Source organism: Juglans regia, chromosome 5, assembly GCF_001411555.2.
Source record: "Juglans regia cultivar Chandler chromosome 5, Walnut 2.0, whole genome shotgun sequence".
In the NCBI taxonomy this organism is placed as follows: domain Eukaryota; kingdom Viridiplantae; phylum Streptophyta; class Magnoliopsida; order Fagales; family Juglandaceae; genus Juglans; species Juglans regia.
This window is the reverse complement of record NC_049905.1, coordinates 4,263,971-4,279,221: the sequence shown is the minus strand read 5'-3', so window position 1 is coordinate 4,279,221 and position 15,251 is coordinate 4,263,971. Positions and strand designations below refer to the sequence as shown.

General features: G+C 35.1%; 2 protein-coding genes and 1 pseudogene across 3 annotated transcripts; 2 read left to right on the top strand and 1 right to left on the bottom strand.

Moving 5' to 3' along the window:
* Window positions 1–667: 667 nt before the first annotated feature.
* Window positions 668–3,368, top strand: LOC109019921 (annotated as a pseudogene).
* A 567-nt stretch (window positions 3,369–3,935) lies between these two features.
* LOC109019929 (7-methylguanosine phosphate-specific 5'-nucleotidase A-like) lies at window positions 3,936–9,800 on the bottom strand. Of its 2 annotated transcripts, XR_002000847.2 has the most exons (11): window positions 9,605–9,799; window positions 9,283–9,430; window positions 8,463–8,523; window positions 8,235–8,367; window positions 7,937–8,060; window positions 7,666–7,722; window positions 7,447–7,543; window positions 6,762–6,969; window positions 4,985–5,045; window positions 4,597–4,698; window positions 3,936–4,409 (listed from the first exon to the last, which is right to left on the bottom strand). XR_002000847.2 is itself a non-coding variant. In XM_019002319.2 (10 exons), the coding sequence occupies exons 1-10, from the start codon at window positions 9,697–9,699 to the stop codon at window positions 4,648–4,650; spliced, it is 1,035 nt and encodes a 344-aa protein (XP_018857864.1). In that variant the 5' UTR covers window positions 9,700–9,800; the 3' UTR covers window positions 4,411–4,647. The 2 variants fall into 2 exon arrangements, 1 of the variants encoding a protein (XP_018857864.1); XM_019002319.2 differs by lacking the exon at window positions 3,936–4,409 and having other exon boundaries at window positions 4,411–4,698; window positions 9,605–9,800.
* Window positions 9,801–10,997: 1,197 nt separating this feature from the next.
* On the top strand, window positions 10,998–13,915 carry LOC118348407. Its single transcript, XM_035690008.1, has 2 exons — window positions 10,998–11,088; window positions 13,371–13,915. Exons 1-2 carry the CDS (start codon window positions 10,998–11,000, stop codon window positions 13,913–13,915), a joined length of 636 nt encoding a protein of 211 aa, XP_035545901.1.
* The last annotated feature ends 1,336 nt before the right edge of the window (window positions 13,916–15,251 follow it).

Sequence of the window (15,251 nt, the reverse complement as noted above, 5' to 3'; positions counted from 1 at the left end):
AGGAAAGATCTGATCTACCTTCCATTGAAACCCACTCTCAATTTGGGGGAGAGTTTGCCAATCATATGTTGTCATGTGACTAATTAAACGAGTAATTAAATAAATAAAAAATACTAAGGAAATAAAAGATTCTAAAAAAATTATATAGGAGAAAAATCTTAGCATTTATTAATATTGGAATCGACTATCTTGTTTGGCAACTTTTTAATGTGCCAACGTGTGGAATTAGGACGATAAGACAGCATAGCAATGTGATGACTATGAATTATTCTAAAGTCTATACATATTATATACTATTTACATGGTATAATTTAAAATTTAAATAATAAAATTGGATTGATAAACTTTAAAATAAAAATTTATTTTGTAAATAAAATTATATAAAATAAGCAATGTGTGATATAGAAGGTCACAAATATAAAATTTTCTTAATTATCTATCGACTGTATATAATGACAAGATGATGACAAAAAAAGACGATAAACAGCACTTCCCTTTATCGAATGAAGTCAGTTCGAATCAAGATCAGATGCAAGGCAAGTCCATCTTAATACATAGAATGATAGAAGAATGCAAGGAGGTTTCTAGCATTCTTCTATCATTCTATGTATAGAGTATTTTTTAGTCAATGATGGTAAAGCTGATAGGGTGGCCCACTGTCGTCGAAGAAATTGGAAGCCATAATTGTCGTTCACCGGCTCGAAGGTTTGACTTCAACTCAATTTGAGAGCGGGAAGGCATTGGTGTGTGAGCTTAAGTGGAAAGGTCAGAAGGGAGCTTTGAGTTCACTGAGGCGCTCTGTAAAGAGAAATTTCACCAAAGAAGTGGGTGTTGGAGATGATGGGGTGTTGGAATGGAACGAGGGGTTTCGAAGTTTGTGTAGTTTCTCGGGCTACAAAGAGGGTGTGTTTAGTCCATGGGAGGTCTCATTTACAGTGCTTAGTGTAAGTTCTTTTTTTTTTTTAATTTTTTTTCGTTTGCTTGTGATTCTTCCTTTTTAGGTATTAATTCTTTTGGCCTTTGGATATTGTAGTTTTATTTTTCTCAACCAATAATCTTTATTAAAACCAACTGTCCTTAGTACATGAAAGTAGAAATGAGATAAAAACTAAGAAAAATGATTTGTACCAAGTATCGAATAAGTCTTTGTAAAAAAGTAGATCTCACGTTAAAAAAGTATTTAGTGAGATTTACTTTTTTACAAAAGACTTACATGAGACTTGTATCTAGCATTACTCAAAAATTAAAAACGGAAGGCCGAATGAAAGCTATTATATCTAGATAGGTGGATCCTTTCTTTGGATATTGGAATTACTTCTTAAAGTTGGCTTCTTCTTTTCTTTAGGGGTTTATTTTTCATGTTGAATGAAATGTTTTTTGTGTGTGGAACTGACAATTCTTGAGTTGAAGTCATGCCATGTTTTGATAGCCGCAGTACCTGCAAACACTCTTGGTGTTGGATTTTCCTTGAAGGTGGATTGTTCTGTGAAGTACTAATCTTTACTTTGTGGTTTGTCACCTATTCTAGGCTAATATATAAAGAAGACAGGTTTTTGCCTCATATAAATATATCACATCAGACATATTTGGAAATGATTTGATTTGCTCAGTGTTTATTGTAGAGGTTGAGATTCATTAGGTGGGCCGAAGATGATATTGATGCTGCATTTTTTTTTTTATCCCTTCCCAGTATGTTCTATACTGTTTCTGGAGCTATCGCCAAGATCTTTCATCACTGTTTTTGTATACAACAGGTTACTGTGTCTTATTGATTAACCGTTTTGATGATCAGACCTTTCTTTTTTCAATTATAGGGTATGAAGGAAGGGTCCAGGAACAGGGTTCGAGTTGTTGGAACTGGATCATTGAACTTGGCAGAATATGCTTCTGAAGCTGATGGAAAAAGAGACCCAAATCAATGTTTCTGTCGAAGTCCCAAATGGCACTACTGAGTGTAGTCCCTCACTCTGGGTGAGTGCGTTTTTATAAATGTTTCTCTTATTCATGCCCGCTTGCATTTTTTGAAAATTTCTTTTAACTCATCCCAAGTTCATCCGTAATGCAGTTATCTGTGAGTTTACTGGAATTGGTAACTGATCAACAACCTTCAGAGACGGTGCAGAAGTCATAGTGTGCTTTCCACTGTCACCCTGTTATGCAAAAGCTAACTCAACTAAAGCTGGTCTGAGAAAAGTGAAAAACTTCACAGATTATTTCTCAGCAGTTAAAACAAAGAAGGCAAGCTGTGAAGAAGAGGGAAGTGATGGTAGGTGTTCCGAGAAAAGCATGGATCCCAAGTACAATTATCCCTTTTACACAGATTCACTTGATAATTATGATGAGTGGCAATCAGAGGAAACGAAGGATGATTGTAGCATTAACGGCCAAAATGACTTCTGGATCTATTACAGCACCAGTAAACTGGATGATGTGGGATGCTGTAATATTGGCAATTCACATGCTCTAATTTCTGAGCAGATCCTGAGGTCAAATTTGAAGCGCAATATCCTTTCTTGGAAGAAGAGAAAACTAAGCTTCAGGATTCATAAAGCCAAAGGGGAACCTTTTCTGAAAAAAAATACATTACGGAGAAGAGGGTGGAGATGATATTGATTATGATCGTAGGCAGCTTAGCTCCTCTGATGAGTCTAGTTCAGGGGTATGTATCAAACCTTCTGCTTAGCTCATATTTTTACTAGCATTTCAATAAAGGTATCTGATTTTTATCCAACTAATGATAGTTTTCTGGCAGTTGCTTGAGAATGAAGGTTTTGGTACGGATGGGTCATCAATATCTGAGTTTGATCTATTCGAGCGCATGTACAGCTCTGGTTGCAGTCATTGCTGATTGGTTGCATTCCAACGGAGATGAGCTTCCCATCATGTCTGAATTTGACTGGCTGATTAGAGATGGATCATTGGAATGGAGAAATCTTTGCCACAATGAGGCACAATGAGGCCTACATAGAGCAGTTCCCCGACAAACACTACGATCTTGAGACAATTCTCCAAGCTAAAATCCGTCCTCTTTCTATAGTTTCAGAAAATTCCTTTATTGGATTCTTCCATCCAGAAGGACTGGAGGAGGGGAGTTTGGACTTCCTACACGGTGCCATGTCCTTCGACAATATATGGGATGAGATCAGCAACCGTTCTACACTAGACTCTGCTCAAGCAATGATGAGCCACTTCTTGCTAAAGGTTTTTTCGTGCTAAAGGTTGAGGAGGATGCTTACTACATCATCGACACTTCTGGGGAGAGACTCTATGAAGGATGCAACAAAGCATATGTCCTCAAATTTGATAAAGACATAACAATTGTACAATTGTCAAACTGAGAGTCAAGCATCAGATTAAAAACCTGCTAGTGATAAGGTGCAACATAAAAGCTACCTGTATTCTTCAGCTGATGGAGCTCCGGTCGTCCAGTTGAATGAGTCGGAGAACAGTGAGAGAGAAAAGAGGTTGTGTGTAAATCATGCAAGGAATATATTAAGAGCTTCTTGGCTGCAATACCCCCTAAATCGCAGGCTACAAATCGAGTTATACCATTCCCGGTTCTTGCAGCCAATGGTTGAATCTCCGATTTCGGAGTCAACAGGCGATATACAAGGGACGGCAATAATGGTTACATAGGTGACATGAGAACTTTATAAATTGCAGAAACTGTTATACTCACCATGTCTTTTGCATGTTTACTTGTGGTGACAGTTTAGGTTAGTGGCTTGGGGGAGGGGGGGGGACTCTTTTTGATGTTTTTTCTCCCATATCTGACAGGGAATGTAAATTAGTGTTTATTCACACTGCTAATTTCCTTGATTTGTAAACTATTGCTCCTTGTAAACTTTAAAAGTCTAATTTGAACGTTCGACTTTCTATACAGCCCAAAAACACTGTGTCATCCATGGTTGCCAGGCTTAGCCCTCCATGTGAGTTTTTTTCATGGCCGGATTTTTTATTGACAGAAACTAGAGAAAAATCTAAAAACCACTTTGTGAACGAAGAATGCATGCAACAAATCAGCAGTCTGTGGGGGAAAAAAGAAACAAAAACGAGAGAAGAAAATGGGGAAGTAAATTTAGATGGTGGTGCTGCATGTTAAAGAAGCTGATGAGAATCTGATAGATTTTAACAACAATCATGGGCCACTAACTGAGAAGGCTTGTTTGCACGAGCCTACAATTGGATGATTTATCTTCTAATAGTCACCGTAATTCCTGCCCACCTCATAAAACTACCCATCTTTATAGCATCCTCCACGGTAAAAAATGGGCATGGAGCTTCCTAGATAAACAGCAGCCATGCCAATATTTTCTAGCTTGAAGCCATGAAATCACTGCGGAGGTAGCCACTGGAGCCCGAAACGAGGACCATAGACATGCAATATCTTTGGGTGTAGAGGTTGTACACTAATAAAACCAAAATCAGAGATTAGAAAACGTTCAAGTAGACATATTTCAACAGCCAATACCATTCTAGTAAAAATAAATAAAGGCCATTAAATGAAGAATTTATTCATCAAAGAATAAATAAATATTAACGTTAGCATAGCTTGTCCTGGTAAGGAATATGCCTCCGGTGAATTTTCATAATCACCTCCAAATAAACAAAGCTGATAGGTTAGCTGGCAGTCAATCACGTCGGAGTCTAACATAGCTGAGAAACAAGCTCGACTACTCCCCACATGGGTGTGTCATTCTGCAAGTAAGATGAGAAGCTGAAATTAACAGTATAATACTTATTCATGACTCCAATGCGGCATGGTCAAGAAGACTACCAAAGGATGAAGCCATACCACCGCATTTATGTTGCTAAATTTTAAGTCTAGATAAGATCTCTCATTAAATCTTTAATTGCTTAATTTAGTAAGCTCTCTCATTAAATCACTTAGAAAAAATAGTCAGATGAAGTGATTACCTAAATAGTCAGAACAAGGAAATAGACAAACCAAGACATTTTGTATAGCAAGAGGCATTCAACTCACCAGGTAAACGATATCAAAGGACTTCCTGTAGCTATCAAGAGAGTTCTCAACATTGTCATTCCTGAAACGGAATTTTACAGGGATTGGTAACTAGATCAAATTACAAACTATAACCTTCTAGGACTATAGCTGATTACACAATTAAATAGTAAACAGAGGAAATGCACAAGTAAAAGAAGCCTCAGTCTAGCCATTAAAAGTCAACAAAAAAAAAAGAACTTCCCTGTTTTTAGTAGTATTTGATGCTTTAGCATGGCTGTGCAACATTAATAGCGCTACAAAAATTTCATTTAAAACAAGTGAAATTTCCGTTTGCCTATGAAATGACCATACAGCTACACCTTCCATCTTACCTTCCTGCAGAAACAAATCAATGATCCATTTCATTCATCAGCTCTCACACTCCACACAGTTATATTAATATCCATACAAGTTCCAACTTGCCAATCGTTAGGGATGCACCAATCTCAAAAACCACTTAATGAATCCCTTGTGCTAATCTGTAACATAGACATCTCTTTTTGGAGAATCTTTTGCTCATTATTTGAAGAATCAATTGCTCTCTCTTTCATGATTGCAGAGAATATGTTATATTGTCCATCCTTACTAACATCCTTACTAACCTGCTGGTTGTAAAGCATTCCACAATCCTTATCTTGGGCTGTTGGACCAATTGCAATCTCTACAGCATGAAAACGCTTCCATGAACAATCTATTTTCATCAGGCTTGCTACCATTCTTACCTTAAAACTTGGACATTTCTGCCTTCACATTTTTTCCTTTTGATTTGTATATATGAACTGCACGCCTGCCTTGTTGGTTTGTGTCCTACATGAACTACGCAGCTCTATATGTGATCGTTCTTCAAAATTCGGTCAACGATGAGATTCATTGTTAAACCCAGAACTCCCTCCTTGTAATTAGATATTCTAACAGAGAGTTGCATGCAGCTGATTTGTTGGCTAAACTCAAATGACAATGTGAGCAATCCCTATCTCATTCTCTCCTTCCAGTTTCTTGGATTGCACTAATATCATCAAGTAATTGAATTACCTTTCCACTCCACTTTTGATCACTGTGATACCGAACCTAGGCCCTGTTGGGTCACCTCCGCAACACAAATATGAATGACATCATTTTTTTTTATAGGTAAAATATGAATGACATCATTGGTTCTCATGCCCTTTCTTTGAAACATCATAGCAACCAAAGTAATTTGTTATTATCATTTTGAGTAAATGAGTGACATACCTCATTTTTTTTACAGGTAAAAGAAATTTCATTTTGATATAGCTCATATTTGTTTTGGTGGTTTCAATGTCTTTTACAAGGATTTGGGAAATTGAACATGTTTGAGATTTTCTAAGAGTGTGTAGTCAAGATACTAGGAAGCATTTTGCATTCTATATGCCTTTACAATTATGATTGATAGACATTAGTCACTCAAAAACTGTTGATTCAGAGGAGAGGTTGACAGAACATTACTCAAAATGTGTTTCAAATCATGACAAATGAAAAGAAAGAACCCACAACCATTTTGCATTCTGTTGATTCGGTGGAGAGGTTGGATATGATGCTGAAAATGAGCATCTAAGTACAAGTAGACAAAACTCCATAGATAATAGTCTACTTAAAACCAATGAACTTTAGAGTGAACATAGATAGAAGAAAGCATGCATGTCTAAAAGGGCTTAAAAAGACGGACGTAACTTCAAAATCTATCCAGGTGATATAATATATATCTGGTCGATGGAGTTGAGCAAGTTTTAAAACTTACAGAAAACCCACGGATATTCGTGTCTCATAGTTTAAACCATCAGACATCCCCAAGTCTCCTATGTGATCACCAAGAAGCAGCACGTTGGTCCTCTTCTTCACCAAGGCATTGTTGTTATTTGGCCCATCAGCATCACCCAATTGCTCATGTAAAGGAGCAGCCATATCAAGAGCATGCTCGTTTTTATTAAGGCTATGAATTGTCTTTCCTGTAAAAAGTTTACCAAGGAAAAATAGAAACAGACCTTGCATTCAAAACTATACACAAATTCATCATAAAGAAACTCATCACTCTCTTCATCCTACAAGAAACTATATTTTACTTTTTAGGCTGTCTGAAAGTAGACTCAAAAGTAAAGATTCATTATCCATTTAACTTTCAATATTACTCCCCTTAACTGTTGTATTTACCTATCAAAAAACTTTCTATATTACTCCCAGAAAAACTTATCACAGATTAAATGTGAGCTCTATTGTGTGTCAGTTTTGTCAAATAGACCAATTTTCTACAAAAGAAATAACATCTGCTGCCTCATGAAAAAGTTTATAAATACCGTTGCAAGCCAATTATACTGCAATGGCATAGGAACTCCCGATGCATGTCAACTTTACATATGTGCATGCAGTGGATCACACTCATTACATATATTATGATAGTCTTTTAGGTGCGAAGCATTAAAGGATACCTTTAAAAGAGACAAGGCAACCATCGCTGTCAAATACCATTCGGTTTGAGACAATCTTAACATTTTTAAAAGATCTGTGAAGTTTCTGCCTCAGGACCTAGTACAGTGGGAAGAAAGACACGGGCATGAAAAAAGGATGCAGATCAGAATTAAAGTTGATGAATAATGCTATATGTGCAGAAAATGGCAACTAGAAAAAGAAAATTTTGTTTAACTAACCTCCTCTATGATATCTGCAAGCCCTGCAGAAAATATAAGAACGGGAATGTCTCTTTCCTGCAAAAATAAGAGAAAGTAACATATGCAAGATTAGCAGAATGGTTTGGATAACAAATAGCCAAGATAATGCAACTCTCAATACCAGCTAGTACTATATAAAGTAGAAACAAAACCAGAAGATCAATCTCCTCATTGGATTGCTTGTTAAACAACTATCCATGTGCCAAAGTCGTGCTAATATAAAAAAGAGATTGAATAAGATTAGAGTTACCTCCAAATACTCAAACAGTTCAGCAACACCCTCCCTAAAAGCAATCGTGGCATTAGCAACGGATTGCTTTATCGCATCATATGTAAGGCCTCCCTCAATGAGAAGAGCATGAGTTTTTCCCCACCTGTACAAATGGTACAACAAGTTTTATTCATTAGCCACTTACAGCAGCATACCTTCCAAGGAACACAGATGAATAATTGATTTATCTCATTTAGATGCTTAAAAGCTACAATTGAGGCTATATCAAAGCATATTTGATCAACATGAAGGCAGCACGGTCGTTGATTTCACATACCACTCCTCCATGAGCTTTGTTTTCTCTTCAATTGGAATTTTTGGGGAGAACTCTAATGGATGATAATATTCATATAATTGCTGCCTCTTGGCATCATATTCTGGATTCCCCTGTTGCAAGAGGCCATGACTGCCTACACATGTTATTAGAGAAAACTGAAAGCAAATCCTATAAAAAAAATCATAAGGAGAAAAAAATTAAAGACAACATGTTGCTGAAAAGACTTACTTTGCCCAGGTTGGCCATTGATCGAATACCTGGTTAATGTGCGATCAAAATCTACAATCACCTGATATTGAAAATATTCCTCAAGGAGGTAACTTAGAATATCCATTCCAAAATTTATTCAAAAGGAATGCACAATTGAATAATCCTCTTTTTTTCTCCACTTCCACAAAAATAAAGAAGTCCTACATCAATCCATTTCTTCCCTTCTCTATTTACAATAATTATAAAGGGAACGAGAAGGAAAATAAACATAACAATTTCTGAGCGTCAGGTGTGATCATCCTTAGCATTTGAGATTAAATGAAAGAAGTGAAATCCAGAACTCGGAGAAAATCGAGATCCAATCTCACTAAGACAAATTTATGCACACATCATATATTATTTTCCCATTTCATTTTTTTTTTCCAAGTGTAGCATTTGAAACCAGGGCGTGAGCTCATAGTAGCACCAAATTACCACTAGCCATAGACACCAAGGATCACACAAGTCACATCATACGATTAGAAAAAAACAGAAATGGACTGAAGTTTTTTTTTTCCTTTTTGCCTTGTTTGGTTATTAAGTAGTGCGAACCCTCAGTTTGGCCTCATGGAATTAATTCTGTAACAGAAGTTGATATAGAATATAATTGATGCAAGGCTACACTAAATGTGAATAGATTCTCTAGTATAAGTTGGGCATTCTTTGGTTAGAATCATCGATCCAACTACATCATATCAAGAGCACATAACTTGTTTCACGATGTAGGATTAATCTCCCTTGAAACCCTGACAATAAGCAAGAGAAATATCGAGAAGAACAATATAATGCAGCAGATAACCTGCATTTTTTGAGGACCCCCACTTCGTATTGCAGCGATTTTCTTGTCCAGCAGCTCACGGTCACCGACTAGCACCTCAGACGCCACGGAAATACCATTTCCGTCCATTCCAATTCGATTCCTATAACTACCACAAGGAAAAAAAACCCTACCCAAAAGAAAGGAAAAAATAACAATATATACCTTAAACACAGCGATTACATGAAAGAAAACAGTCTGTCTGTCTGTGTGTGCGCGTGAAAAAAAAAAGCAGAAAAAAGCAGAGAGAATTTGTGGGAGACGCAGCAGAGTTCGTATGTATTTGCAGGGTATAGATTAGGACCTGGGAGTGAAGCGGGGCGGAAGAGATAAGCAACGACTGCGGACGGTGGTTCGGAGAGGCTTGCAGATGATGATGCTTTGTACCCGATAACTCATTTGGCAAAACCTCTACTGTGCACTTACTCCCTTAGCATTTTGAACCCAAAACATATACTACGTTCTTCATCATTGATACCCATGTTCCCGATGATTGTTTGTGACCCACTCCAAAGAATCCATGATTGTATAGATAATATGCTCATTACTAATCCATATCAAAATGAGTTATTAAATTGTTGAAAAATTATAGATATAAGTCTCACACTCTGCACACTTATTTAAAAATATATCATTTTACTTTTTTTACTCAGGTAATGAAAATGATTCCAGACATATTTGTAAGTAAAATAAGATAAAAAAAAATAAAATGAGATGTTTTTAAGTGGGTGTGTAGGATATGAAACTTATAGATAACACTGCTCTAAATTGTTATGTCGGTACGTAGATTATACCGTTAACATTATTTAAATGGTAAGATTCGATTTATAATTTATAATTTATAATTTTTTTAAAAAAATTAAATTATGTCACTTAAGTATGTATCTATATCGACTTATAAATTTAATTTTTTAATAAAAATATTCTTAATTTGTTATGTTAATTAGTGGTATAAAAGTTGTGTCGTACTCAAAATTAGTGAAAAATTACTTATCATCTTAGTGAATAATTACGAGAAAATATTTTTCAAGTTGTTGTCCGAACTTAAAAGTTTTAAATAGAGAAGAGATAGACAATCATGTGGACTTTATAATTTTTACTTTTACTTAATTTAATGGTGTCCAAAATTTTATATGGATAATAATAAATATTGTAGATCTCACTTTAATGTATTTATGTTTAGCATTTAAAATCTTCAAGTTTTGATAAAAATTAAATAAATCTTTATCCAAAAATTCCTATCCTAGATCTGCGGATCAAGTTCATTCTTATTCTAATAAATTTTGATTTCATTGATGAATCGGTTTATATCGATTTTTAAATTTTAAAAATCAGTATATGTTAATTTGGTTTCAAAATTTCTCCAAAACTGGACTCGTTATACACCTACTTATTCATATCTATTCTCGTATGGAATGACAAGTGGCTTCCCAAACCTATGACTTATCCAACCCAATCCCTAGCTACTATACTTCCCCTCTCAACAAAGGTGAATGATTTGATTGATGTTAAAAATTGGAGATAGAATGCATAAACTATAAGGGCAAATTTTACAGGTGTGGATGTAGAAGTTATATTGCAAGTTCCTTTAAGTATGATAAACTGAGAAGATAAGCATATTTGGCAGTATACAAACTCTAGTATTTACTCTGTTAAAAGTGGTTATCACATACAAAAAACATTGATTGATAAAAGATATGGAGAATACTCAAGTAGATTGCTTGAAGAGACTTTCTGGTTATGACATACAAAAAACACTGATTGATAAAAGATATGGAGAATCCTCAAGTAGATTATCTGGAGAGACTTTCCAAAAGAGGTTATGGAATTTATCTACTCCCATGATGGTTAAGGTGCTTATATGAAAGGCACGTCATAATGGATTGCCAACTAGAACAAATTTAGTCTTAAAAAATGTGATTGACTCTAATCTATGTCCTATCCATGGATTGGATTCTGAAGATGTGGTACATGTTAGAATATTTTTAAATATGGGCTTCATTTGATTGCACATTTTATAAAACAAGTTAGACATATATATATATAGCTGACAATGATATTTTGTTTTAACCCACTAAGTTGAGTGATCATTTGGGGTTTGTTGCACCTTAGTAATATAGGATTATATCCTATTTATATTGTGGTATAATTACGTATGTAGGCCTGGAAAACCAAGGGTCTTGATTATGAAATTTTTATAGACCCATATTAATTTGAGTCCTTAATGAGTGGACTCCATTAGTTTTCATTTATAAGAGGCTAGGTCCCTCCTCCTCTCCATATGTCCATTGCTTGCCCTATTGATAGCTGATAATTTGTGAGGAGCAAGGAGGAGAAGATCTGTCTATATGCATTCTGCAAACATGGCTTCCGCAGGTATATTTTCACTATTTTCGTTTTCAGCATTGCTATCTTAGATTCTGATTTCTAGCAAGTATTTTCGTGTATTTTTACATTTGGTATTAGAGCCACCATGCTAGGATTAGAATCTCTCGTTAAGAATGCGATGATGCAGTTTTTGTTGTTCTGTTTTCGGTTTTATTTTCTTTATGCAAATCGATCTCTCAAAATGAAATGTGTAGGATTTATTTGCTGTAAATCTTCAATCTGGTTGGGTTTCTATTTTCTCTTCATTGCTTCCGCAACTTTACTATTATGGTTTTACCATTTATATTTTTGTTTTAATTTTCGGAACCATTTTTTGGGCAAGAAAATCATATTACATAATCGATTGATCAAACTCTTACCAAGATCGATTTTTTGGAATGCTATTTACTTGTTTTAGATGTGTTTAATCGATGCTTTGTTTCGGTTTTGAGTTTTTACAAAACTAGGTTTAATACCCATTTCAAAATTTGATTAATCTTTCTTAAATATAGATACCCATTGTTTTAAAACACCATATATGTATTTTTCGGCCACTATATATTGTTTTCCCTAAATTAATTTTAGTTTTTGATCCAAGAATTGCAAGAAATTGAGAAAAATCCATTTAAAAACTCGTAGACCCGGTTTTCAGACCCGCTTGCAGACTCGGCTGGAGGTTGAAGATGAATTCACCTCCAGCCAGAACGTTGCCCACGCGCAACAGGTGGCGCGTGCGGCGCGTGTAGCACAATGAACAGTGTTTTTTCTGGTTTTCTTTTTCCAGTATTTATGTACTCGCCCTATTAAATCTATATATATTTTTTGAAAATTTTTGTAACATCATAAGACACTGTTTTATATTTTTGAATGTTATTTACACATTTTTCTGTGGGTTACAGTGTACTGAATTTTATAATATTTTTTGTGGTGAATAGTCAATATCTTATATGATCTGTGCATATGTGTACTCTCTCTCTCAACATGTTTTGGATGCGTGTTAATTTTGTGACTTGTTATAAGTATTTTGCATATATATGCTTTCCAAATTCATATTTAATTTTAGACATATTTGTTATCTTATATATTTGATCTATTCACACTGTTTTAGTATCACAATCACATTTGAATTCTAATTTTGATTGTATCAAGTTGATGATTATTATTATCATTTTGCGATTGTAATTCATGGGCATTTAGATTATCCTTATTATTCCTTTAAATAAATTTTTTGAAATATTTGTGGGTGGTAGCCGCCAAAGTGGCACACTCATTGATATTTAAAAAAAACAAAAAAAAAGGGATATCTTTGTTTTCTAATTTATTGCACATAATATCTTGTCCAAAGATGTTATTGTGTGTGATATTTTAGAAAATGGTGTGAATTAGTTAATGAGATTATATTAGTCTAGAAATTTCCTTCTGCCTAAAGGTGATGGTATTTTGAAACTGATGTGATTTTATTATTTAGTTTTGTGATATATTTTAAGAGTACCTTATAGCATGTTGTTTAGTTAGCTCAAATGTGACTTTACAATGATGCACCAAGGCTCTTACTGTAATGAAGCTCATATGGTTCCGAGCTTAATTATGGATTGTCTAATTAATAGCTCATATTAATTAGATAGATTTGATATCATCTATTGACTGCATGCTATCTGTTTGGATGATAATTAAATAAAATGTATTATTTCATGTTTCCACAGTTTTGAGTGCCTCCTCTATTTCAAGTCAATTATCTGCTATTGAAACTTTGACTGAGAATAATTATGTGAGATGGAAACGAGACGTAGAAATTGCTTTTGGTCTTTTGGGATTGGATTTTGTCCTAGAAGACCAACCTTCAAAACCTACTGATAAGAGCATTGCCGAATATGTGGCTGAATATCAAGAGTGGGATAGGGCAAACAGACTTTGTCTAAAGATTATCAAGCGTTCTATATCAGATTCCATTATGGGAGCTATTCCAGACAATGATAATGCTAAGCAATTTTTGGGTGCCATAGGACAAAGGTTTGTTGAATCCAATAAAGCTGAAACTGGAGACCTGATGGATAGACTGATGAGTATGAAATATGATGGTTCTAGTGGAGTTAGGGAGTATATTATGAAAATGATACATATAACCTCTAAGCTAGAAGCCCTCAAAATTCTCATTGCTGAACCTTTTCTGGTTTATCATGTTCTTAATAGTCTTCCTAGCCAGTTTAATCAGCTAAAGGTAGCTTACAATGCTCAGCGAGATAAATGAGATTTAAATGATTTGATAGTAGTATGTGCCCAAGAGGAGTGTAGGATGCGTCATGAGACTGTTGAAACTGTGCAATTAGCTTTTCAACCACAACAGAACAATGGGTCCTTTCATCATCATATGTCTAAGTTCAACAAGGGAAATAAGTTACACCGAAATCAGCACAGTAAAAGGTTTGAAGGTCAGACTTCTGGTGGTCCTAAAGAAACTGTGAAGAAAAATGATCAGTGCAAGTTTTGTAAGAAGAAGGGTCATTGGCAAAATGATTGTTTTAAGTTTAAAGTTTGGTTGGAGAAGAAGAAGAAGAACTCGACAGGTACCCTATTGGCCTTAGTTTGTTTTTAGTCTTCTTTAGTAGATGTGCCTTTAAATTCTTGGTGGATAGACTCAGGTGCAAGTATTCATATTGTGAATTCCTTGCAGGGGTTCGTAAGCAAACAGAGGCAAAGTGAGAATGAAGTAAACTTATGCGTTGGGAATGGAGTTCAAGTGAAAGTCGAGTTTATAGGAGTAGTAAAGTTGTCTTTGGAGTCTGGTTTTTCTCTTGTTTTGGAGAACACAATTTTTGTACCGTCAATGAGACGAAATTTGATTTCTATATCAAAACTTGATGAATCTGGTTTTTCTTTTAAGTTTGGCAATGGAAAAGTTGAATTGTTCTATGATTCTCGTTTGGTTGGAAATGGTCTTTTGTGTGATGGTTTATATAGAATGACTTTGGCTTCTTTTGGTGAAATCTCTTGTGTTACCAATGTAGCGAAGAAAAGGTCTTTAATCCGTGAATCATCTTCTATATTATGGCATAAGAGATTAGGACATATTTCAAAGGAAAGAATGGAGAGATTGGTAAAAGTTGAAATACTTCCCTCTCTTGATTTAACAGATTTTAACACATGTGTGGACTGTATAAGAGAAAAGCTGACTAAATCCACAAGAAAGGGTTCTACTAGGAGTGACGGTATTTTGGAATTAATACATGCCGACATTAGTGGACCTTTATCTTCTACCATATGTGGGAATAAGTACTTCATAACTTTCATTGATAATTTCTCACGCTATGAATATGTTTACCTGATTAATGACAAATCTCTAGCTCTTGAGAAATTTAAGATATTCAAAATGGAAGTAGAAAATCAATGTGGGAAAAGTATTAAAGTTGTAAGATCTGACCGAGGCGGCGAGTATTATGGCAAGTATGATGAGTCTGGTCAAAATATGGGCGATTTTGCAAATTTTTTACAAGGGTGTGGAATAGTGCCTCAATACACTATGTCAGGAACACCCGAGCAGAATGGTGTCTCTGAAAGACGAAATCGGACTCTAAAGGACATGGTTA